The 24,117-nt window shown below is 40.6% G+C and overlaps 1 protein-coding gene, 1 long non-coding RNA gene and 1 pseudogene across 4 annotated transcripts; 1 reads left to right on the top strand and 2 right to left on the bottom strand.

Annotated features, from left to right (window-relative positions):
• Positions 1-856: 856 nt before the first annotated feature.
• On the bottom strand, positions 857-15,166 carry Gm52676. The gene is made up of 2 exons (XR_003955098.1): positions 14,992-15,166; positions 857-3,584 (listed from the first exon to the last, which is right to left on the bottom strand). It is a non-coding gene; the product is annotated as a predicted gene, 52676 (long non-coding RNA).
• Positions 2,622-12,580, top strand: Cyp4a14 (cytochrome P450, family 4, subfamily a, polypeptide 14). Of its 3 annotated transcripts, none has more exons than XM_017319946.2 (12): positions 2,623-2,861; positions 3,762-3,894; positions 4,567-4,611; positions 5,078-5,205; positions 6,046-6,170; positions 6,545-6,699; positions 7,113-7,219; positions 7,303-7,493; positions 7,581-7,714; positions 8,754-8,818; positions 8,915-8,991; positions 10,040-10,778. In XM_017319946.2, the coding sequence occupies exons 1-12, from the start codon at positions 2,667-2,669 to the stop codon at positions 10,077-10,079; spliced, it is 1,395 nt and encodes a 464-aa protein (XP_017175435.1). In that variant the 5' UTR covers positions 2,623-2,666; the 3' UTR covers positions 10,080-10,778. The 3 variants fall into 3 exon arrangements, with proteins under 3 accessions (XP_006502787.2, XP_017175435.1, NP_031848.1); NM_007822.2 differs by lacking the exon at positions 10,040-10,778 and adding an exon at positions 11,469-12,580 and having other exon boundaries at positions 2,639-2,861; XM_006502724.3 differs by lacking the exons at positions 7,113-7,219; positions 7,303-7,493; positions 10,040-10,778 and adding an exon at positions 11,469-12,580 and having other exon boundaries at positions 2,622-2,861; positions 7,523-7,714.
• Positions 15,167-17,497: 2,331 nt separating the features above from the next.
• Gm12833 lies at positions 17,498-19,241 on the bottom strand (annotated as a pseudogene).
• Positions 19,242-24,117: the final 4,876 nt, after the last annotated feature.

Raw genomic sequence — 24,117 nt, 5'->3', positions numbered from 1 at the left:
AGGCAGATTTCTGAGTTTGAGGCCAGCCTTGTCTACAGAGTGAGTTCCAGAACAGCCAGGGCTACACAGAGAAACCCTGTCTCGAAAAACAAAAAACAAAAAACAAACAAAAAACAAAACAAAACAAAACAAAACAAAACAAAACAAAAGAGCAGTGAGAGAATGCAGTAAACAACTCTGTAGGGCTTTGGAAACAGCTGTGGTGGTTTGAAGAGTTTGAGTGGAATGTAAATGTCCACTAGGTCCATTTGGTTTATGATGTCATATAACTTCAGGACTCTGTCTGTCTGTCTGTCTGTCTGGTTGTGTGTCTGTGTGTGTGTGTGTGTGTGTGTGTGTGTGTGTATTGGGAGTGGCCTGCATATCGGTGAGAGTAGGGTGTTAAAAACACCCCCTATTCTATTGGAGCAAATCTTTGGTATTGAATTATTACTTTTATGAAATTTGGTACCTCAGTGTTTAGCAATTTATCTGAAGATATGTTTGTCTTTCATTTTTTAAAATTAGAATGAACATGTGACTTACCTCTAGTCATCCATTTTCCTAAAGACTCTCCTAATTTACAAAAAAAAAATTCACTTAATGTGCCTAGGTATTTTACTTCCATAGGTATGTGTCTGTGTACCTCATGCATGTAGTGACAGCAGAGGGATTGAAAAGGTGTCAAATCCCATGGAATTGGAGTTACACACGGTTGTTTATGAGATGCCTACCATATGGGTGCTGGAAATAGAACATAGGTCCCCTGGAGAGCAACCAGTGCTCTTAACTAAATGGTAGAACTACTGTAGAATGTGCTGTAGCAAAAAAAAAAAAAAAAACAGTATTAAGTCTCTGGTTTCATTCCTCGATTTTTAAAAAACAACATTGTTTTGGAGAGTTATGGGAGAAAGCAGGTCAAGTACCTACCTACTCTGTGTTCATGCTTACCATAATATGGGTCAAACAAAAAGAACTCAGATTCAGAGAAGGAAACAGTCAAAACTAAAATTCAGCAGTAGTCTTGGACGCCAAAGCTCTTTCCACTACTGAATTCCACTCTGAAAGTGGGAGAGGATCCAAGTAGGGAAGGAGAAAGGGTACAAAATGACCTGTCCCAAGAAATGGACTGGATCTTTCAATCATTTACTCATCCAACAAATATTTGAAGTTGTAAAATGACCACAAAGTGGGCTAAAAGTTCAGACGTATGGAGCATGTCCCTCTCGGTCTTTGGTTTTGACCAAAGCTCAGAATTGTGGAAAGAAAGAAAAAGTAGTGGGTTATGCATGTTGTGTCACAGTGGAAGATGAAGTAGTGGGTGTTAAAGAAAATGTTTGGATAGATAAAGGATCAAGTGAGCGGCAAACACACATTCCTGGCAGAGTGAATGGGCTGGCTTTCTAGAGATTCTTGTTAAAATACCTTTTGTGTTTGCCTCTTTGTGGTCTTCACAACTAGGATTAATTTAGGGAAGATAATCATGATCCAGGTGAGGATAAAGATTCCAGAGAAAGGCTTATTTCTACCCCTTAACTTCTTTGTTTTTCTTCCTTTCTAAAAGTTTTGTCATTTTTAAAATTTATTTTTTATTTAATTTTTTTCATGCAATATAATTTGATCATATTCTTTCCTTCCTCCAACTTCTCCTAGATCCTCAGGGCCTTCCTAGCTATCCATCTTCATGTTAATGGATAGACTGACAACCAAAACATTCTTTCTCTGCTTAAATAATATCTCCATAAAATCTATAAATAAATGAGGTAGTTGGAAACTATCTCAGCACTTTTCAATTGATTGGCTAGTAATCCTTCAATATCTCATTTTTTTTAACTTTCGCTTTATCTATTCTGTGTGTACATTAATTTTTTTCAGGCAAGGCATAATATATATATAATTGGACTGATTTCTTTATTAGAGTTTGCCCTATGTGAGGTCAAGAAATATTCTTAAATTAATGAGTGACTGAATAAGTGATGGGCAATTTAAGTATTTAGAAAAGAAAGGTTTTATTATTCCATTCAGTCAAGATAGTGAGACAGAGAAAGAGTCTGTCACAGGCTGTGTATGTGGTGAGGCTGATTGAGTCTTGAGCCACCTGAATGCAACTGCACTGTTCCACCTGCTGGCACATCCATCCTGGATCAATCTGGAGTGTGACTGTGACAAGTCTCAGATAAAATGGAAGAAACAGCTGGATTTGGAGTCCAGATGCAAAGATGACTATAGGTAGAAACTTTCAGCAATTACATTCATCTGAACACACCAACTACTGTTGTCATCATTTCACCCTGAAATTAGGAAAATAGTACAAGCAGCTACACCTATTACATGTTTGGTAAATTAGAATGTGAATTTCTTAATATCCAGGTTAATGTCTAGTCCATGACTTTACCTCATCAGCAAGGATATACATAACATGCAATATGTGCTCAATAAATAGTTGTGAGTAGTTCAGAGAAATGGGAATTGGTATACATATAGATGTTACCAAGACTAGATACTAGAGATTTGTTTTTACTGTTTACCAAAGCTGATGTTGCAGATTAATAAACTTTGGATTCTGAGGTCAGTCTCTGTCTGTCTTCTCCATTCCCCCTCCCACAAGTAGGTGTGTCTACCTTCTCATGACTTAAATGCGGGTTTCTAAACATTTAGTGACACTAGTGATCCAGAAACTACTAACCATGGGTTTTTTTTTATTTAGCCCTACAAGGTACTTGGATGGTATCTCTGGGTTCTTCCAATGGGCCTTCTTGCTCAGTCTATTTCTGGTGCTGTTCAAGGCAGTCCAATTCTACTTACGAAGGCAGTGGCTGCTCAAGACCCTCCAGCATTTCCCATGCATGCCTTCCCACTGGCTTTGGGGGCACCATCTGAAGGTAGGAAGAAGGGAGAGGGTGGAAGAGTGTGAAGAGCTGAATGAAGCTATGAGAGTTTAGTATTAGTATACAGGGCAGTCTGCTGAGTGGTAAGCATGTAGTTTCTGAAGAACGCTGGGTTTACTTCTAAGAGTGGGTTTGCCTTAGTCATGTGGAGCATGATTTCTTTTTAAAGGACACATTATGACAATGGACTCAAATCTCAGGCTGTAGAAGGGCATGGGAAAATGTGGTGTCAGCTACAGAGAAACAACTAATCTAGGTTGTTCTCTGAGAGAAATTGTAGAAGTGATGATTTCTATGTTGTATATCAATTTCCTCTGAGATTGAAACTGCCCATTTTGGAGAGAAATGTCTGATTACAATACAGGGCTTTCTAGAGGTAAAATATTCCATCTAGAAAGAAAGCCTCTTACAATAAAGAAAGTTCTTTGGGCAGATGAAACTGGCTGGATTCATTTGCCATTCCCATCCTCAAGTGTATGTAAGCAGTAAGAATGGCTGACTATGCTACTAACTCTCAGTATAATGTAATTTTGTAAGGGTCTGCATGAAGAGTCACTCACTGAGGGCTCACACGCTAGCCACATTTAAGAAGAGCAAAATTCAGAATTACTACAGAACACAGAAGTTCTTACCACAGTAGCTTCTCTAAGGAGCTTTAGTTTCATCTAACAAGACTCCAGGATCTGGCCAGGACAAGTCCTGGGACACAGCAATGGTCTGAATAGAAGAAAAAAAAAAGACAGATTATCAAACCAACCCAAATTTCTACCCTTTCTTGAACATGCCAGAGTTATGCCCCTGTGGTGGTCCTGACTCTTCCATACCACACAAAGTACTTGATGTCAAAGAACATCTTCGTGAATTCAACTTTTCTTTGATGTTCTGTTCCCAAAGGACAAGGAGCTCCAGCAGATTCTTATATGGGTAGAGAAATTCCCAAGTGCCTGCTTACAGTGTCTCTCGGGGAGCAATATACGAGTCCTGCTTTATGACCCTGACTATGTGAAGGTGGTTCTGGGGAGATCAGGTGAGAGTCCAAACTCATTACAGCTGTAGCATATCTGCCACCCAACATTCAAGACCCAAGTCTGTGTAATTTTAGAAAAGAGTGACACTTCAGCCATCAATGTCTAAATAATACCTACCATTCTTTCTGTCCAGAGACCAACATATGGTTAGCAAATACTTACATAGTTCTCATCACTTAAAATACCTGCACAAGGCTTAAATTCTCTCTCTCTCTCTCTCTCTCTCTCTCTCTCTCTCTCTCTCTCTCTCTTTTCTGTTTTTTCTTTTGCTCTTAAAACATATTGAGTGGATATGTTTTACAAATTTCCCAAACGTTATAATGGCAGAGACTTCAGCTGCTGGTACATTGAAGTTCTCTTTCCTAAGTCCAGCTAACAGGCAACACAAAGACAGAAAGGAATGGGAGGTAGTTTGAGTGAAAAGGCAGCAGCATGAAATCAACAGAAAACTAATGTTGTGGTCGCTGAAATGGATGGACTGGTTTTGTTGCTCAAGCCCAATGACCTAATTTTAAGCCCTGAGACCCACATTGAAAATGGGGTGAATGAACCAACTCCACAAATTTACCTTCTGAACTCCACACAGACACTGTAGTAGGTGCAATTCTGAAAAACTAAAGGAAAGCTTGCAGTTTGAACACCATCTCCTCAAGACCTGTCTTACATTTCAGATCCAAAGGCTTCTGGAATTTATCAATTCTTTGCTCCCTGGATTGGTAAGTATATTAAAACAAGAAGTGTGTTTTCTTCACTGCTCTTTGGCTAATGGAGAACAACAGGTAACTAGTCACAAGTATCACAATCCAGTCCTAAATCAAGCTTTATTTCTCTTCTTCCAATCAGTCCTTAGTCCTTTTTAATGCTGGTGTGAGTGTGCATGATACCTGGATTCTGCAATATTATTTCTTCAGACACTCATTGCCAGACATTTTTATATTTCCCTCTTGACATGACCCCAACACATTTTCATCCCTCATTTCACTTCTGTCTTAGTCACAGCAGATTTATCAGACACACTGGAAATCTCACTTTCTGTCTTTGTCTAAAAGAAAAAAAAAACCTCACTATTACTGAACTTTGATTTCCCCTTTTTTAAATCCCAGTGAATGTAACCAAATGATTCCAGGGGTACTCTTAATTCCACTTCTGTCAGACACATTCACATATCAGTCTCTGGCACAGGTTATGGTTTGCTCCTGTTGAATGGGAAGAAGTGGTTCCAGCATCGGCGGATGTTGACTCCAGCCTTCCACTATGATATCCTCAAACCCTATGTCAAAATCATGGCGGACTCTGTCAATATAATGCTAGTGAGTTGCTCTGTCCCTTTCTCATTTTATTACACCCACTCAACAGCATAGCCGCTATAACTCCACTCTTAAAAACATTGTAGAAATTCATATAGACTAATAACTCATGTATTGCTGTAAAGTGAGTCTCCCACAAATGCATAAATTGGATAGCTCCTGCTCAGCAGAATGGAGCCACAGACTTCAGATAGCACTGTGGTAAGTACAGGACCAAGGGTTTACCACAGTGGTCAAGACACCACACAGTATAAACTCCCTGGTTTGGGTGGGACTGGACAGTGGCAGCTTCAAGGTGTTATAAGACAAGAATGTCTTGGACTCCAGGTTTTCTGTGTGATCTTAAGTGACTCATGAGAAAGTGGACACCAGGTCTACATTCTCACACCCATACCTACCAAATCATTATCTCATATTAGGTCTTAGTTTCTGGCACAACCATATGAAAGATGAAGTGTAATTAAAGTAACCAATAGCAAGCTTGAGGCATGTTCACCCAGGTCCATAGCCTTTCTTTTCCTTTATACATTTTATACCATTCTATATTTGTATTTATATCCATCTTTTCAAGTCTAGTTTACTCTCAAAAAATCAAAGGGATCATATTTATAAACTGAAAGATTAAACTTGTTTCTAAAACCAAATAAGCAATAATTGCACACAATTAGAAAATGATGTTTTGTTAAAGAGTTTGGAAGAAGCAGACATCAGATTACAAACATTTTCTTTGTGCTTTTAATTTGCTGGAAGCAAATGAACTTAATGGAGAGGGACTCCAGAATGATTATCTACAGATAAAGAGAAAAGTATTAGTCTAAACACATTGTCTTGTTCTCACCACAGGATAAATGGGAGAAGCTTGATGGCCAGGACCACCCTCTGGAGATCTTCCACTGTGTTTCATTGATGACACTGGACACTGTTATGAAGTGTGCTTTCAGCTACCAAGGCAGTGTTCAGTTGGATGAGTGAGTGACAATTCTTTGTAGGGTCTGTGGTCTTATCAGTCTGCTTAGTAAGTTAGGATTTAAATTCAGTCTGTTAGGGTTTAGTAAGAAGGAAGTGGGGCAGCTAAGACAGTTCTTTCTACAAAATGTAAGATTCTCACCCAGCCCTAGGACAAACTCTAATTTCAAACCAGAACCAACACTGTGGAACTCTAACAAGTGTAGAAGCTCAGTTGGTCATCCATTATCTAAAGTTCCATGGTCAAATGATCTTGAAGTTGTGTATGCCTTGGTATTGTGTGCCCCATGGTCAAAAGAATGACTATAGAGGGCCCACTCTATTATTATTGGGTAAGCCACCCTAATCTCCAGTATATTGTATCTCCTGTCCTCAGAAATTCCAAGTTGTATACTAAGGCTGTCGAGGATCTAAACAACCTGACTTTCTTTCGCCTGCGGAATGCCTTTTATAAGTACAACATCATCTACAATATGTCCTCTGATGGACGTTTGTCCCACCATGCCTGCCAGATTGCTCACGAGCACACAGGTTCTGTCTTCTTCCCTCCTGCCTTCCTTCCTTTATCAGGCTCATCCCAAAGACATGATCATATATCTCAGACATAATGAGTTTACCAGACACCTCTGCAGGGCTTGAGGTATACATGCAGGTTACTAAGATATAAGTTTTGGGAGCTATAATGTTAGCACATAAGGTACATTATAAGAATCACCACCAGCTTTACTAGATTGGTGACATATCCAACAGCCTTAAACATGGCTCTGTGGCCCATGATCCTGAGTGGAGACTTGAGGTATATGAAATCGTATAGACTTCAAATCATGACTAAATTCATACTTGCACATACATCTAGGGTTCCACAGGACATGCAGATTAGGTTCAGAGATTATGTGTAATACAGTAGCTCTGGGTTCTGTCTGACAAGTGCTGTCATGAGATAGATGGAGTGATCAAGATGAGGAAGTCTCAGCTGCAGAATGAGGAAGAGCTGCAGAAGGCCAGGAAGAAGAGACACTTGGATTTCTTGGACATCCTCTTGTTTGCCAGAGTGAGTTGGGTACAGGGTTGAGATTTGGCCCATAAGCACAGATGAGATACAAACTCTGTTCTCTCACCTGTATATTCATTCAGATGGAGGATAGGAACAGCTTGTCTGATGAGGACCTGCGTGCAGAGGTGGACACATTCATGTTTGAGGGTCATGACACTACAGCCAGTGGAATTTCCTGGATTTTCTATGCTCTGGCCACCCACCCTGAGCACCAACAGAGATGCAGAGAGGAGGTGCAGAGCATTCTGGGTGATGGAACCTCTGTCACATGGTAAGAACCACTCACTTGTCTTTTTATAGGAGAGACCTTCTGGTCTTCCGAGCTCTGTGTGACTCTTCAGGATGGGCTTCATTTCAGGGACCATCTGGGCCAGATGCCCTACACCACCATGTGCATCAAGGAGGCCCTGAGGCTCTATCCACCAGTAATATCTGTGAGTCGAGAGCTCAGCTCACCTGTCACCTTCCCAGATGGACGCTCCATACCCAAAGGTAACAAAATCCAGTCACCTACATGCTCACATGTGTTGAAGTACTTTGAAGTTGAGATGAGGTTGTAAAGTTGAGACCGAGGAAGTCTCCTGGAAGAAATTCCACATTCTAGCTCCCAGGGACTAAGCCATCAACAAAGGAGTACACATGGCTTCAGCTGCCTATATAGCAGAGGATGGGAGGAAAGGTCCTTGGTCCTATGAAGGCCCAGGTTAGGGGAATTGAGGGTAGGGAAGTGGGAGTGGGTGGGTGGGTGAAGGAACACCCTCATAGAAACAGGGGGAGGGAGGATGGAATAGGAGGTTTCCAGGGGGAGGGTGGGAAAGGGGATAGCATTTGAAATGTAAATTAAAAAACAATTAAAAATGTCATTTTCAGACTTGAAATTGCAGTCACGTAATATACTCAGGGTTGAAAAAGAATGACACCAGTCTTGTAGTGAAAAGGTTTTGATTATGAGTAAAGGCAAATGAAAAGGATACAGGGATCCTATGTGTGGGTGCAATGTCTCCCAGTTTCTCAGGCAACTGAGGTAATGAAAGAGGTGAGCTGCTAAGTCCTGAGTTCCTTGTCATCATAGGAAACCACATGTTAGCAAACCTATCCTTGGATATGATCCTGCCTCTGCCACATCCAAACAGTGGAAACATAAGAAAGATAATGAGCTTCATTAAGAATTTAGTATTTTGTGTGAAAAATGGGCATAAAACAGTGCCTTTTGGGAGTGTTGGAGGGGAATTGCATCTTGTTACCTAGTGTATGTTCTTCAATGGTGGTGTAAGATGTTTGATGACTACATGCTGTCATTGCACTTACTAGAAGCAGGATAGATCCTATTCTTTAATGCTGTCTGTTATCACCAGGCTTATGGTTTTCTAATGTATACTTCACTAAACTCCCTAGGCCCAAGAGGACCATTAGCTCTACATGATGACTCTTTATACACAGACCATTGTATATGCCACTGGGTATGGGTCTAGAGACCTATTTCTTTGGTTTAATCATGTTTCACTCCATGTCTTCTCCCCTCCCCCAACAGGTATCACAGCCACAATTTCCATTTATGGCCTACATCATAACCCACGTTTCTGGCCAAACCCAAAGGTATGGAAATCTGGAGAAGACTGTAACCATACTGTACCCTTTTGCATTGGAAATGGGCTTGACACCATCCATCCTGGCCCTGTGCTCTCTCTGCAGGTGTTTGACCCCTCTAGATTTGCACCAGATTCTTCTCACCATAGCCATGCTTATCTGCCATTCTCAGGAGGATCAAGGTAATGGTGGGCAAGTGTTGAAGAGAAAGGATGGAGGGTTGGAACATATTGATATTTTATATTTCTGATCACTTATGCCCCTATGTGGTCTATTTGCATGTATTTCTGTTGGTCTATGTGTGTGTGTGTGTGGGGGGGGGATTGTATGATGTATATGTGTTTTGTGCCAAAAGGAAAGACAGCAGCAATTCAGTATAACACAAAGATTTCTTTAATTGACTGTCTTTTGGCCACTGAAACATCTGTATAAAAATTAGAATATTTTGGTATTTTAACAAATTCTGAACTTCATATTTCAGAATTATATTTCTATGGATATTAAACCAAGAAATCTTAGTTTTCAAAAGTCTTAAAGGATAAATTTTTCTTCCTCAAAATTCTCAATATAGCCTCATAAGTTTTTTTATTAACAGAACAGTTGGATGCTTCTATAAATCTTTAAAACATATGTGTCTATAAATATAAATGTAACAAACATATTAAGTATTATAATATGATATATTTCAAATTATAAAAACTGTGTGGGCTCTTCTGTTAAAGTCATATATGTAAGAGTTCACAGCTTGCTGTACATTGTACACCAGGGCTATCATGACACATTTTTTATTTCTAGCCTTATGAAAATTTTTCTGTATATATGAATGCCTACAGCTTGTGCTTACATTTCCAATTTGTAAAGCTATGCATTCAGGAAGGGACTTTGGTGAACAGACCTGGTCTACCTATTCTAGTGGTGTCAAAAACAGGAATGAGGACATTAAACAGCTTCTGAAGAATACCTTCTGTTTAGAGTTGATGCCCACCATAGTTCCTGTGTGCAATTACAGACAGCTGAGTGATACAAGCAGCTAAAAGGCTGCTGTAAAAATCCATAGACTCCACAGGATGAGTCCCGTAGACCACAAATTCCCCCTAAAACTTTGTAAGGTTTGGATACAATGGTCACCAAAGTTAACATGTCTTCAGGGATCACCTGGGGGAGAAAATTAAGAGTTTCTTCTGATTTACCAGTTCTATGAAGTGTAAAGCGCTGAATCATCTCCCACAGAACAGGCTTCCTACTTGGCATTTCACTAGAAGACAGATGACAGAGTTGATCTCATAGTTAAGAATTTCATCTTAACCAGTCAAAAGCATACTGCAGCCATTGGAGGATGGGAGAGTTGCAGGTAGCTAAGTTCCTCGTTTAAATATCCTTATCCTCTATGCATATTATTTTATTTTTAGAATTTAACTCACTTAATTTAAATGAAAAAGTATTTTGAAAATGTATTTTTCTGCCATGCTTCTTGCTGAGACAGGAATGCAGAGGCATAGGTTTCTGACCCCAGCTTAGCAACAAGACCAGAAGAAAATGTAGTGAGACATCGGTTCTTGATGCAGCCACCATCCCTTCTTTCTGCCTTATACTCATGTGTCCCTCACTGACAGCTTATGAAAAGTTACACATTCCTTGCTGTCCTATAACCTGAAGTGTGGTGGGCCCTTGAGTAAAGCATCCATGCTACCTTAGCGTCCAGGAGAAGAAGAACACCAGCAGAGGAGAAAAAGTTGTCTGAGTGTTGGTTTGTTCCTTTGGGTGTGGTAGTGAGTGTGAAGAGAAGCATTATTGGCAACATCAGCAATATGAGCTCAAATAGGAAGTGGAGTTATACAGATAAGAAGTGATGACACAACAAACCTACACTAAGAATGGTTGTGTCTGGAGCATCTATTCTACCTGATGTGCATAAGAGGAAGAACGTGGAGAGAGTGGATGTGGAGGACAAAAGACCAAGATAAAAAAATTGAAAATGCAAATAAGGACTTTTATGTAATATGAGTAGATGGGTACAGATGATGGCAGTCTTGGGGGGGGGGTGAGGGATTGGAGCCTGAAAGTTGAGTGGAAGGAAGATGGGGGAACAGCTTGAGGTTCTCCATTCAGATGCATTCACCCTGAGTTTCTACCACCAATATTTGACTCTCATTCTAGATCAGTCGGTTTTTATACGTAGATGATAATCCCCAGGATGGTGACCTACCCCTCCTCATATTGCCCTGAATAGAAATATTCACAGTGGAGATCCAGAAACTGTTAGAGGAGAGAATCAGCTAACTAGTGGTTGCCTCATTAAATAACTCAGGCCTATGGACTCTATGACCACAGAGCTGGCACTCTTCAAATGACATTCTGTACACCCAAGAACAGGACTAAGGTCAGAGAGAGAGAATCCTAGAGGAACACGAGAATTTATTCTCAGGTCAGGAGCCTATGCGCAGAGACAAGGGATTGAGGTGGTCGTGTGACCTATAAGGAAAGTGATCTCAAAGCAAGGGAATGATTGAGGTGTGTGGCCTATAAAGAAAACTATTAGGCTGATACCATCATGGGGAACCTGGATGCCCCTCAGGACTGAGGCTAAAGAAACAATACTCACTGTTCTCAGAACAGGTCTCAGGCCACATCTTTCTTAATGTGTCTCTGCTTGGTTCAGGAACTGCATTGGGAAACAGTTTGCTATGAACGAGCTGAAGGTGGCTGTGGCCCTGACCCTGCTCCGCTTTGAATTGCTGCCAGATCCCACCAGGATCCCAGTCCCCATTGCAAGACTTGTGTTGAAGTCCAAGAATGGGATCCACCTGTGTCTCAAGAAGCTAAGATAATTCTGATGGAGTCAGGGCAGCTCCAGAGGTCTGCTGCCTGCAATACCTGCTTTTGTCTCTGGCTTTTCTGTACTTTGCTTTCTCTTTGATTCCCATTCTTCTGCTCTCTGCAATGTGTCCTGTCATCTCATCTTTCTGCCCTCATTTCTGTAGCTTTTCCTCTAGACACCTTCCCAACCTGTGCATGTACCTGTTTCCCATCTCGCTTTAACTCTGACCAGCCACTGAACCTGCAGCCAGCAGCCTGTCCCCCAGCCTGTTCACCCCTCATAACCATTGCACTGACAGAGGAAGATATATTTTAGAGGGAGACACTTGTACCTTTCTCTCCCTTCAGTTATTAGACTCTTGGGACAATGGACATCATGAATTAAAACGTTCTTAGAAATCACATGCTGGGAGAAAATTAACACTAAAATCTGGTACCAGCCAGAGGAAGGAACTTGACTCAAAATAAGAGATTTTTAGATATTTCTGTCTGTCTCATAGTTAAAATTAATGTTTTCCTGCTTTCTGGCATATGCCTCATCTTTTCTATGAAGTAGTAATACTGATACAGAAAGGTAGAGAGAAATGAATAGTTTTTGCTACTTTGGGCCAAACTGTGAAAAAATCCATTTTATTTCATCAATTTCTGTTTCCCAATTTCATTTAAGACACAGGAAAACTACTCAGCATGAACTTTGGGGAGCCAGAGCAGTTTTGGCAATCCAGGGAAGCATGTTGCCATCTGGTCCCTACTGTTAGAATGTGGTAGAATTCTCAGCTCCTGAGAGGTTGTTCTCTGCTTTTGACTCCTGAGCTGGTTGTGTAGAAATGCAGGTTGGCGTTTTTTGTGAAGCTAAGGAGTTTTCTGACTTTAACCCGGTCTTATTTGTTTAGAGTACTCTGATTATTCACTTTAGTGATTTGGAGAATTCCTATTAAAATCACATGACATGGATGTGGAGTCTTTTGTGACCATGGCAGAAACTATAAAGAAGGGTGTTTGCTGTCCATGCAAAAAACACAAGGGTACCCAACCTTATGTGTCAATACTACAGCTAAAAGCCATATTGACCCTCACATAGTGAAAGTAAATGACTTCAACACCCCACTCTCACCAATAGATAGGTCATCCAGACAAAAACTAAACTAAAGTTCTGGACTTAATGATGTCATAAACCAAACATACTTAACATATATTTTGAGAACATTTCACCCAAACACAAATGAATAGACCTGTATCTCAGTACCTCATAGAATGTTCTCCCAATTAATCACACACTCAGACATACAGCAAGTCTCAACAGATAAAACAGCTAAAAATCACACTTTGTACCCTATCTGATCACCACAGATTAAAGCTGTATATCAACAATAGAACTAAAGAAAAAAAAAACAAAAAAACAAAAAACAAAACAAAACAAAACAAAAAAAAAACAAAAACCAAAAACCAAAAACCAAACCAAACCAAACCAAAAAAACAAAAAAAAACAAAAAAACCCAGAAAACCTAAAAATTCATGGAAGCCAAACAATGCACTACTGAATGAAAGCTGGGTCAAGACAGAATCAAGAAGAAATATAAAAACTTTTTATAATTGAATGAAAATAAAAATACAATGGGATGTAATGAAGGCAGTTATAAGAGGCAAGTTTATATTACTGAATATCTACATAAAAATATTGGTGAAATCTCATATTAGTCACTTAACAGCACACATGAAAGCATTAGAACAACAAAAAAAATAATGCCCCAAAAGAGTAGATTTGTTGATGGAAAGAAATAATCAAACCCAGAATTGAAATCAAGAAAATATAAACAAACAAAGCAATAACAACAACAAAATTCCCAAACAGTTGGTCCTCTGAGAAAATCAATGCCTAAGTTAACTACTAAACAGTGGAGGGGTTAGGAGAAATACAAAGTTAGAGATGGAAAAGGGAGACAGAATTACAGAGACTGAGGAAATCCAGAGAACCATAAGAACATACTTTAAAAACCTATATTCTACCAGATTGGAAAATCTAAAAGAAATTGATAATTTTCTTGAACTCCTACAGCTGATAAACACTGATAAACACTTTCAGAAAAGTAGCAGGATATGAAATGAACTCACAAAAATTAGTGACCTTCCTATACACATAGGAGAAAAAAATCAGGGAAATAACATCTTTCACAATAGCTTCATAAATCCTAACATATCTTGTGTTAACTATAACCATGGAAATGACAGACTCATGATAAAGACAAGCCGGGCAGTGGTGGAGCACGCCTCTATTCCCAGCACTTGGGAGGCAGAGGCAGGTGGATTTCTGAGTTCGAGGCCAGCCTGGTCTACAAAGTGAGTTCCAAGACAGCCAGGGCTATACAGAGACACCCTGTCTCGAAAAACAAAAACAAAAAAACAAAAAAAAAAAAACCCAACAACAACAAAAACCACCAAAAACCAAAAACCAAAAAAACATTAAGACACTTAGGAATTTGAAGAAAATGTCAGAAGACAAAAAAAACTCCCATGCACATGGTTTGGTGGGACTAAAATAGTAAAAATGGTCATCCTACCAAAAGTAATTTATAGATTCAATGCAGTCCTCTTTCCAACACAATTATTTACAGAGCTTGGAAGGACAGTTCTCAGCCTCATCTGGAAACACACACACACACACACACACACACACACATCAAAACAACAACAAAACCAATAACAGGGGAAATATAAAATAAATAGCTTTGAAAGGATGGAAGGGGAAAGGATCTAGAGAATCAAACAAGTATGGGTAGGAAGGAGGAGGTAGAGAGAAGAAGAAGAAGAAGAAGAAGAAGAAGAAGAAGAAGAAGAAGAAGAAGAAGAAGAAGAAGAAGAAGAAGAAGAAAGAGAGAGAGAGAGAGGGAGAGAGAGAGAGAGAAAGAGAGAGAGAGAGAATATGGGTGGGGAAGGACAGTTAAAACTAAAGGCCATTTAGGGTTTATATAGAAATCTAACACAGTACAGCCATCCCAAAATATATACAAGTATGAATGCAATCTAAATAAAGTTGTCCAATAATGAGACAAACAGAGCTCCAACTGGATATCTCTCATTATCTAATTGTACCAGACCCGCCAGTTCAGAGTTGAACAGTCCTCTGAGGAAGGTGTTAGGATGTTTATAGGAAAGATAGAAAAAAGATGCAAGAGATAGATAATGGGAGGGCTGCATGACTATACCACGCCATCCTTGCATGTACTTCTCATAGCCTTTTTATACTACAGTACTGTGGGGAGCAAAGCCACAAGCTAACAGAAACAATTTTGCTAAAATATACACATTTGTTCTAAACCCAAAAGATTCCCTTCCCACCAAGGTCAGTAGAATCTTCAGCTCCTCACCAAAAGCCTCAAGTATGACTCCTCTTATCTTTGCATGTCAGCAGGCTGGGAGATTTGTCAACAGATCTTGATCTGCCATGACTTTGCCTGGAAGGCAGACTCTTTTTTTTTCTTTTCTCTCCCCTCTGCTTCATTGAAGTGGCAAATAATTCCTAACACCAAATGATCCTTACAGTACCAGGAATTGGTTATATCTAATTGAGTTGTTGGCCAAAGTTGCTCCATGAGAAACCCCAAACAACTCAGGCTATTGACAAGTCTATTGATTGTTCTCCACAAATACACACTAAGGCCATACTGCTGAAGATAAAGTCTACACAATTTATTGAACACAGCAAAGTTGAGCTGGTGCCTTTTCTCCTATGGATTAATGTTCATGGTACTGGAAGGTAGGTATTTTGTACTCTACTGAAGGAGAAAGGTAAATACCAACCTACTTAGAAACGTGTCAAGTTACAAGGATGACCTGCTTTTGCAACATATTCTAGTGCAATAGTAGTACAGAGCCTATGGCAGTAACTAACCAATATCTGATTGGATTAAAGGCCTACACCATGAGATATAACATATTCCCAACAATACTCAGTAGCCAAGAACCTAAGACAAGATCGACCAGGACCCAGGGGAAAACAAAATACTACTGTTCTATTACAGGAATATGGGCATAAAACAACTTCTGCTGGCATTCTGCTATATTTATAAGTCGGTACCTTGCTCAGATATCATCAGAGAAGCTTCCTTTTATAGTAGATGGGAAAAATACAGAGACCACCCTCCCAGCTACACAGTGTGTAGAGAGTAAGAACTTGGAGCACTTACCTCTAAAAGATGTCTTCATCAAATCCTTCCCCTCAGGGCTCTTGGCGCCCTGAAGAAGAGGAGGTGGAAAGACTATAAAATTCAGAGGGGATGGTGGATAGCAAGAAACAAGATATTCTAAACATACGAGGACTGACATGCACATGAACACAGACACTGTGGCAGCATGCCCAGGGCCTGCATGGATCTGCACCAGATGGAGTCTAAGTAATGAGAGGGGAAGTGGACATAAGCCCTATTCCTAACCCAGAAGCTATTTGCAATTGATAACTTCTCACAAAATTAGTTCTCTTCAATAGAGTCTCACTGGAGATACAAACCATGCTTATGGGCAAGCCCCAAGCCAGCAGTAGATGGCCAACAGAAAACAAACTCAATGGCATCTTTTGAGGTTCTTGGTCTCATCATGTTTATTGGGGCATTTCTTTTAATCTTACAGGTGTTACCATAATACGGTTTCCGGTTCTGTGTTTTTGCAGGATTTCTGTGTGTATGAGGGTGTGTGTTTCTCTATTTATATGTATTTCTCATGCTTTTTCTTTGACTCTTTTTCTTCTGTTTGTTTCGTTTTATTCCAGTTTGTTTGTTTTTGGTTTATGTTATTTGATTTTTATTCTTTAGATGCCTGTTTGTCTTCTAATGAGAGACAGGAAGAATGTGGGTTCAGTTGGGAGAGGAGGTGGGGTGGACCTTAGAGGTTTAAAGGAAAAGAAAACATAATCAGAATGTATTGTATGAAAAAAAATCTATTTCTAATAAAATAAAGAAGGAGAGGGAGAAGAGGAGAAAGATGAAAAAAGAGAAGAGGAAGGGAAGAGAAAAATGAGAAGGAGGAGGAGAAGGAGGAAGAGGAGTGCTTTGAAGGCTCAATTGAGCCATTTGTCAAATAGTTTGACTCTGTGATTATTGTCTGTCTTCTCTGACAATGACTTGCACAAATACCTTTTCACACTGGATAGGGCACTGACAACAATCAGAAAGGATTTCAGTCATGCTCAGCTCAGCAAAACAGTGAGTTTATTGGGATTACTTACAAAAATGTAACAAGGGATGACTTACTGGGCATGGGTGACCCAAAGTTAGCTGCATCACCAAAAAGTCTACCCCAAGTGGGTGATGACTAATGAAAGCTGTAGCGTTGGAACTTGACTTTTAGGCAGGTCATTTGGTCTGTTTCTTCTTCCTCCTAATAGTGCCACTCCCTGGGCCAAACAAATCCAAACCACCACATTACACTCTGTGGCCTCCACAGGCTTGTCTGAACACCAGTCTATGGGAGCTATACCTAAACATCTAGTTCCAGCTTGCACAGTCTTGGGGAAGGCCCTTGTGAACCACTGGAAGTTTCAGGAGCTTCACGGAACTTTTTTTTTTTAAGGTTTTCTGCTCTTTACTAAATAAAGATTCCCTTCACAGAAACCAGCCCAGAGCTCACTGCTGTTCAAGCAGAAGGGAACAGGCACCAGGGGAAGGGGAAGCACTCACTCCCCTTCAGCAAGAGCAGGGCAGGATACAGAATGCAATCTGCAAATGTCTAGAGTCTGCTCCCTCCACTCCCCAGGCAGGCAGGGCTGCAGGAGGTGCCTGCCTTCTCCCAACACAGCCAGTCGGGCAGCTGGTCACACACAGCCTTTTCTCTTCTAAGGCTTATCACAGAATGAGCTGGGTTCACGGCTGCTGAAAATCCTCATGGCCTCATGATGACAACGCTGGGCTCCTCTTCCTCCTATGTTTCAGATGCCTCTTCAGAGCTGCTGGCATGCAGTTCCTGGCCCTGACAGGGTTCTTCCTTCTGTTTCTTCTGCTCAAGTTTCATCTTCTTTGCCAGTAACTTCTCTTTTAACTTCTGGCGCTTTTTCCGGTGCTTTGCAATCTGCTCCTCTGCAGCAATTTTACTCTTTTCTAGTCTCTTCTGAAACTCTGCACTCAGTTTTTGCTTCTCAGCCATGGCATCCATGTAGTCCTGCCGCTGGTACTCTCTCCACCGTAGGTGCCTATACATCTCGGATGAATTCTGGAGGGGCTCGAGGAGCCTATTCATTCATTTTCTCTGGAACTGGAACTGCTTTGTCTGGGTTCTTCATGAGCCGCCCTAGCTTGAGCTTCTGCTCGTCTGCAGCTCTTTCTTGGGCCTGGGCAGTCTCACAGAAGTGGCAGCAGGACTCGCAATAGCAGCTTTCCTACTTCTTCACGAATGCTGCCAGCGGCCGCTCATCTTGATGACAACAGAAGCTTCATGGAACTTTTATGTTGTGTTTATTTTTATGCTATAAAGAATGTCTTAGGGTTTCCATTGCTGTGAAAAGACACAATGACCAAAGCAACTCTCATAAGAGATAACATTTAATTGGGGCTATCTTATAGGTTTAGAGGTTCAGTCTATTATTATAGCAGGAAGGGGCATCTAGGTAGGCAGGAGAAGAAGCTAAGAGTTCTACATCTTCATCCATAGGAAGCCAGGGACAGATTGGCTCCCAAGAGGCTAGGAGGAGGGTCTCAAAGCTTACTCCCACAATGACACACTTGTCCAACAAGGCCACAGCTACTCTAACATGACCATATCTCCTCAGAGTGCCACTCCCTGGGTCAAGCATATCCCAACCACCACAATGAAGTATTTCCATTCAGGAGAAATAACTATCTAATATGCTACTCTTTCCTCTGGCTCTTAATTTTTTTTCCTTCCATTCTTGCTCAATTCTCTGAGCCTAAGAGGGTATAATATAGATATTTAATTCCTTCTCTCCCACTTATGACTGATTATTAGGCCACATTACTCTAGCAACATTTAGTCTCAGGGCCTTGAGGCTATATTTCCTATTAAAGGAAAAAAAAAGCTACATCGAACCTGACAATAGCAGTAACCTATGGGGATAGGTGCAAATATTATAAGACAACATGAGAGGAGCAAAACAACAGCCGTGGTCTCCTCAGTTGGGACTTCATTCTTCCCAAAGTGCCAGATGTCTGTGTAGTGACACTTCTTTCCCAGATCCTCTGATTCATTCCAAGACTATGAAAATCAACCAGAAGTGAGAGAGATTCCAGCTCAATCCAGCCTTATTTTTCCAGAGTCTGTGGCCAAAGCACAGTGTTTTCAGCACTAAGGACCTTTCATCTAATTTTGACAGGCTTTTGAGGATGCTTTGAGACAAATGCACATGAATTTGAACTAGAAAGGCCGAATTCCCTCTCCAGAGACAATTTCTTGGTAAATTCAGTTTGTGACAATTCATCAACATAATATATCTGCAGAAGGCATTTGCTCCTCTATGATACAGAGGGAGATATAAAATAGTTCTTTTTTCCTAAAGGATCAGAGGAGACGGAGAAGGAACCCAGTGGTGTATGCTGGATAGGTTTGTGTTGAGTCCCGTGATGATAGGCTGGATCCAAAGCATTTGTCCTCTTTCTAACCTGCATAGCTTCATCCAGGTGCATCTGTTGGGCCATGCATTGGAATAGGATTGACAATAGACTGAAACCAGTTCCTCCGTTAGAGCTCTATCAGATACAAACACTTGATTTTGAAGGGTTATCTTCTTAAAATTTGTATCTTTAAACTTTATAATGTCAGGGTGTCGTACTCAGGATCACGGTGGATCAAACTAAGAAAAGTATATATCTTTACTTAAGTATTTAACTTGAGATCCACCCTGGCTACATTTGAGGGTGAGAACCAACTGTTTGGAAGCCTATATCCACATTAGTGTGTCTATAAGTGGAGCCAGACCACCTGGAAAGTTTAACAAGTGAGTGTGTTCCCTTCTACAAGAAGGTTAAATAAGAGGATATTATGATATTATGATTTGTATTTCCCACTAGCAGTCACGTTTTTATCCTTTAGTCTAACTTTAGGCAAGACTCAAGTAAAGAAATACATCAAACATGTTCTTTTTTAAAGTCTGGGTCAAACTCATAGGATCTGAGGGTGCTTTGTTGCCTCTTTATAAGAGAAAAGGATCATATTGGAACACCTCCAATGTTCCCTTTGTACCCGTCCCTGTCCCAAGAGCATCCTCTGGAACTCACTTTATCTTTTCTTTTCTCTCTCTCTTTCTTTCTTTCTTTCTTTCTTCCTTTCTTTCTTTCTTTCTTTCTTTCTTTCTCTCTCTCTCTCTCTCTCTCTCTCTCTCTTTATTTATTTATTTATTTATTTTATCTCATTAGTAACAATGGAAAGGAAGAAACCTTTTGGAACAGTTGCTCTTATTAATGGAGCCTTGAATCCTCTGTCTTACTTCCTCATTAGCAACTGTAAGGAAGGAGAGCCTTCTGACTATGTTCTTTTTTATTTTTAATACATATTTTATTTAATTTTTATTAGATATTTTCTTTATTTACATTTCAAATTTTATCCCCTTTCCTCATTTCCCCTTGGAGCCCCCCCCCCCATCTCATCCCCTCTCCCCCTGCTCACCAACCCACCCTCTCCTGCTTCCCTGTCCTGGCATTGGCCTACACTGGGGCATAGAGCCCTCACAAGACAAAGGGCCTCTCCTCTCATTGATGTCCCACAAGGCCATCCTCTGCTACTTATGCAGCTGGAGCCTTGAGTCCCTCCGTATGTACTCTTTGGCGGTTTAGTCCCTGGGAGCTCTGGGGGTACTGGTTGATTCATATTGCTGTTCCTCCTATGGGGCTGCAAACCCCTTCAACTCCTTGAGTTCTTCTTATCTATCTAACTCCATATGACCTTAATACCCTTTGACCTAGAAAGATTCTGCATTTTCCAGGTGAATCATAGTCTGTGTAGGACCTGTCATCCAAAACAAATAAAGACTGTAGCCATGAGCTTTTCTACCTGCCATCTTTGTTCCCAGAATAATAATTCTGAGACTTAATTATTTATGAATAACTATCTAGGCCACAAGCTTTGGCTTGTTCCCTGACTAGCTCATGACCCATCTCTTTATTCCAGTCTATTTCTGCCACATGGCTACTTACCTCTCTTCAGTTTCATGTGTCTCCTCCAAGCCCATGGTGAAATTTCCCTGCCTCTGACTATCTATCAGAGTTCCCATCTCTCTATTAGAACTCCCACCTTCTACTTTCTGCCTTTTGCTAAGGGCCATCAACTTTTAATTGACAGGGGATGCTTCCACACACTGCACAGGATTTTATCCTTACAAAAGACCACCAGTGTAGTATATATTGAGCCTAATGTGTCTGGGAAGCTTAAGGTAACTTCTAATAATTATATAAGCTAGGGAATATCTTGGCCTCTCTGTGTGTCAAGCTTCTCCTTTCTTCTTAAATGCTCTTTCTGATGCCCTCCCCTGCAAATTCATAATGTATCCATTCTTATTATGTCTCTCAATCTAGCTAGAAAGCAAACGTGATAGTTCACAAGGTGAATTTCCCATTTAAAGAGGAGCTAGAGAAAGTACCCAAGGAGCTAAAGAGATCTGCAACTCTGTAGGTGCAACATTATCAACTACCAGTATCCTGGAGCTCTTGACTCTAGCTGCATACATATCAAAAGATGGCCTAGTCGGCCATCACTGGAAAGAGAGGCCCACTGGACAGGCAAACTTTATATGCCCCAGTAGAGGGGAATGCCAGGGCCAAAAAAATGGGAATGGGTGGGTAGGGGAGAGGGGGGTGTGGGAAGCTTTTGGGATAGCATTGGAAATGTAATTGAGGAAAATATGTAATAAAAAAATTTAAAAAAAATAAAGAGGGCTACCAGTTGGGCTGCATAGCATAGGAGAGTCTCTGTGTAATTTACCACATGTAACTTATATTTAAATTCTTGCAGTATAGAGAATAGCAAACACAAAACACAAAAACATAAAAAGAAAACAAAGTTGGATGGAGATGGCCTTAGAATGCTCTTTTTCTTTAGCCTGTCTATATTATAGTAACCACAAAGTAAAAACATGTGTGGGAATCTTTTTGTGCACTGTGTAAAGGTTGTCTTCCTATTATTCAAATTTTTATTTCTGTACTGGCAGAGAGATGATTACTGTCTAGACTTTGGTATTGTTATTTTTAACGAATCATCATCTGCCTTAGTATTTTGTAAATATATATCCCCATCACCTTCTGATTAGTTTAAGAAAGATCTGATGACCAATGGCTGAGTCAGGAGAGGAAACACAGGATGTCTGGGCAGAGATGGGCTCAGTGGGAAGAATCAGGCACAAGAGGATTGAGCAAGTAGACACAGAGGTGGATGGGAGTGAACATGAGCAGAGAGGTAGACCAGGTCACTTGCTGGGATGTTGGAAGAATTAGTCAGGTTAGAACAGCTGGGGGGGGGGGGCAAGGGTAGCCCAAGTTGGAGGCCTAAGCATTTAAAATATATAAGAGTCTCTGTGCCTATATATAGATAATGACTCCATGAAAGTCAAAAATAGCAGCAGCAACAACAACAATAACAACAACAAAATTAAGAGCATCCAGGGAGCAAAATACAAGACAGAAAAGTGTGGAGCAAAGAAATCTTGCTGTGTGTTTGTGTGTATGTGTGTCTACATTCTATCTCAGAGAGAAGAGGCCTGAAAATTTAGATAGAACAAGCATCAAGACCCATGGAACCTGCAACAATCTCCAGCCTCCCACCCAAGCAGGCTGATTCCATCTCATCTGCCACATTTGTCCCCACTGGCAGAATCCAGTCTGGCAACTGGCATCCTATCTTTTGGTACCTTGGGATCTCTGTTCTTTTCCAAGACAGCCTGCTGCAAATTCACATGCAGTTTCCTGGGTCTAGCTATCTCAAATATGTCAGTGCCCCCTGGTGGCTGGTCAGTGTTGGAGACACACCCAAGTCTCCTAACTCAAGTAGCTCAGCTAGTTAACAGCAATGTTGGAAAAATTTGAGTCAGTCTACCAAACATAGCTACCATTCCAACCTTAAAATACTTCATATCCAAAATACATTATTCACCTTGTGAATTATTAATGTTAGATAATCTGTGTGATATATAATATTGCTCTTTGCATTCTTTTTTATTGAACACTAGGACCAGAAGCATACTGAATTGTTGTAGAACAGTTTCCCTCTTACATTATACTACACATTTAAACATGCTTAAATGTGTTTGTGTTTATTGCTATGTAATTGGAACATAATTATAATCACTTGGCTTGAAAATCATTATGCTAGTTTAGATGGAAAAACGTAGTCATTTTTATGTGAACTGCTGTGAACCTTTTAAGAATTCCTAAAGCTGGAGCCAGAGAAAAAACCAAGTGGCTGAAGGGGACTGAAGCCCCATAGAAGGAACATCAATATGAACTAAGCAGTACCCTCAGAGCTCCTTGGAACTATACCACCAATCAAAGAAAACACATGGTGGAACTAGTAGCTCTAGCTCTATTTGTAGCAGAAGATGGCCTAGTTGGTCATCAATGGGAGGAGAGGCTCTTGGTCCTGTGAAGGTTCTATGCCCCAGTATAGGAGAATGCCAGGACCAGGAATGGGAGTTGGTGGGTTGGGAAGCAGGGGGAGGGGAAGAGGGGATAGGGGATTTTCGGAGGGGATACTAGGAAAGGGAGTAACATTTGAAACGTAAATAAAGAAAGTATCTAGTTAAAAAGAAAAGAAAGAAGACTGAACGATGTGAAGAAAGCCAGTAAGTATCACCCTTCCATGGCCTCTGCATCAGCTCCTGCCTCCAGGTTCCTGCCTTTTCTGAGTTCCTGTCCTGGCTTCCTTCAATGATGGACAGTGCTGTGGAAGTGTAAGTTAAATAAACTCTTTCTTAAACCCCCAAAAAAGAACTGACATTTGTTTTTTTAAAAAATGTTTATTGTTGGCAAGATTTTGCTGAAAGGACCCTGATATAGCTGTCTCGAGTGAGGCTATGCCAGTGCCTGGCTAATACAGAAGTGGATGCTCACAGCCATCTATTGATAGAATTCAGGGCCCCCAATGGAGGAGCTAGAGAAAGTACCCAAGGAGCTGAAAGGTTCTGCAACCCTATAGGTGGGACAACAATATGAACTAACCAGTACCCCTGGAGCTCATGTCTCTAGCTGCATATGTAGCAGAAGATGACCTAGTCGGCCATCATTGGGAAGAGAGGACCCTTGGTCTTGCAAACTTTATATGCTCCAGTACAGGGGAACGTAGGGCCAAGAAGTGGGAGTGAGTGGGTAGGGGAGCAGGGCAGGGGGAGGGCATAGGGGACTTTTGGGATAGCATTTGAAACGCAAATAAAGAAAATATCTAAATAAATAAATAAATAAATAAAATATTTATTGTGCAAATGGAATATAACAATTCATCTTTAATCCCAACCTTATCTTCTGTGTTAATTTTTCTATCTTCTGTACTTTACCTTTTTAATAACATAA

This window comes from Mus musculus, chromosome 4 (assembly GCF_000001635.26).
Source record: "Mus musculus strain C57BL/6J chromosome 4, GRCm38.p6 C57BL/6J".
Lineage (NCBI taxonomy): Eukaryota > Metazoa > Chordata > Mammalia > Rodentia > Muridae > Mus > Mus musculus.
Note: the sequence above shows the minus strand (reverse complement) of the source record. Positions and strands in the feature narration are given on the sequence as shown.

What these genes read in the sequence shown, in the direction of transcription:
- Cyp4a14 (NM_007822.2), top strand. Translation starts at nt 2,667, where the DNA reads ATGGGTTTTTTTTTATTTAGCCCTACAAGGTACTTGGATGGTATCTCT. An exon ending in GATTGCTCACGAGCACACAG is followed by an intron (nt 6,700 to 7,112) that starts GTTCTGTCTTCT and finishes GTCATGAGATAG; the next exon opens with ATGGAGTGATCAAGATGAGG. An exon ending in ACATCCTCTTGTTTGCCAGA is followed by an intron (nt 7,220 to 7,302) that starts GTGAGTTGGGTA and finishes ATATTCATTCAG; the next exon opens with ATGGAGGATAGGAACAGCTT.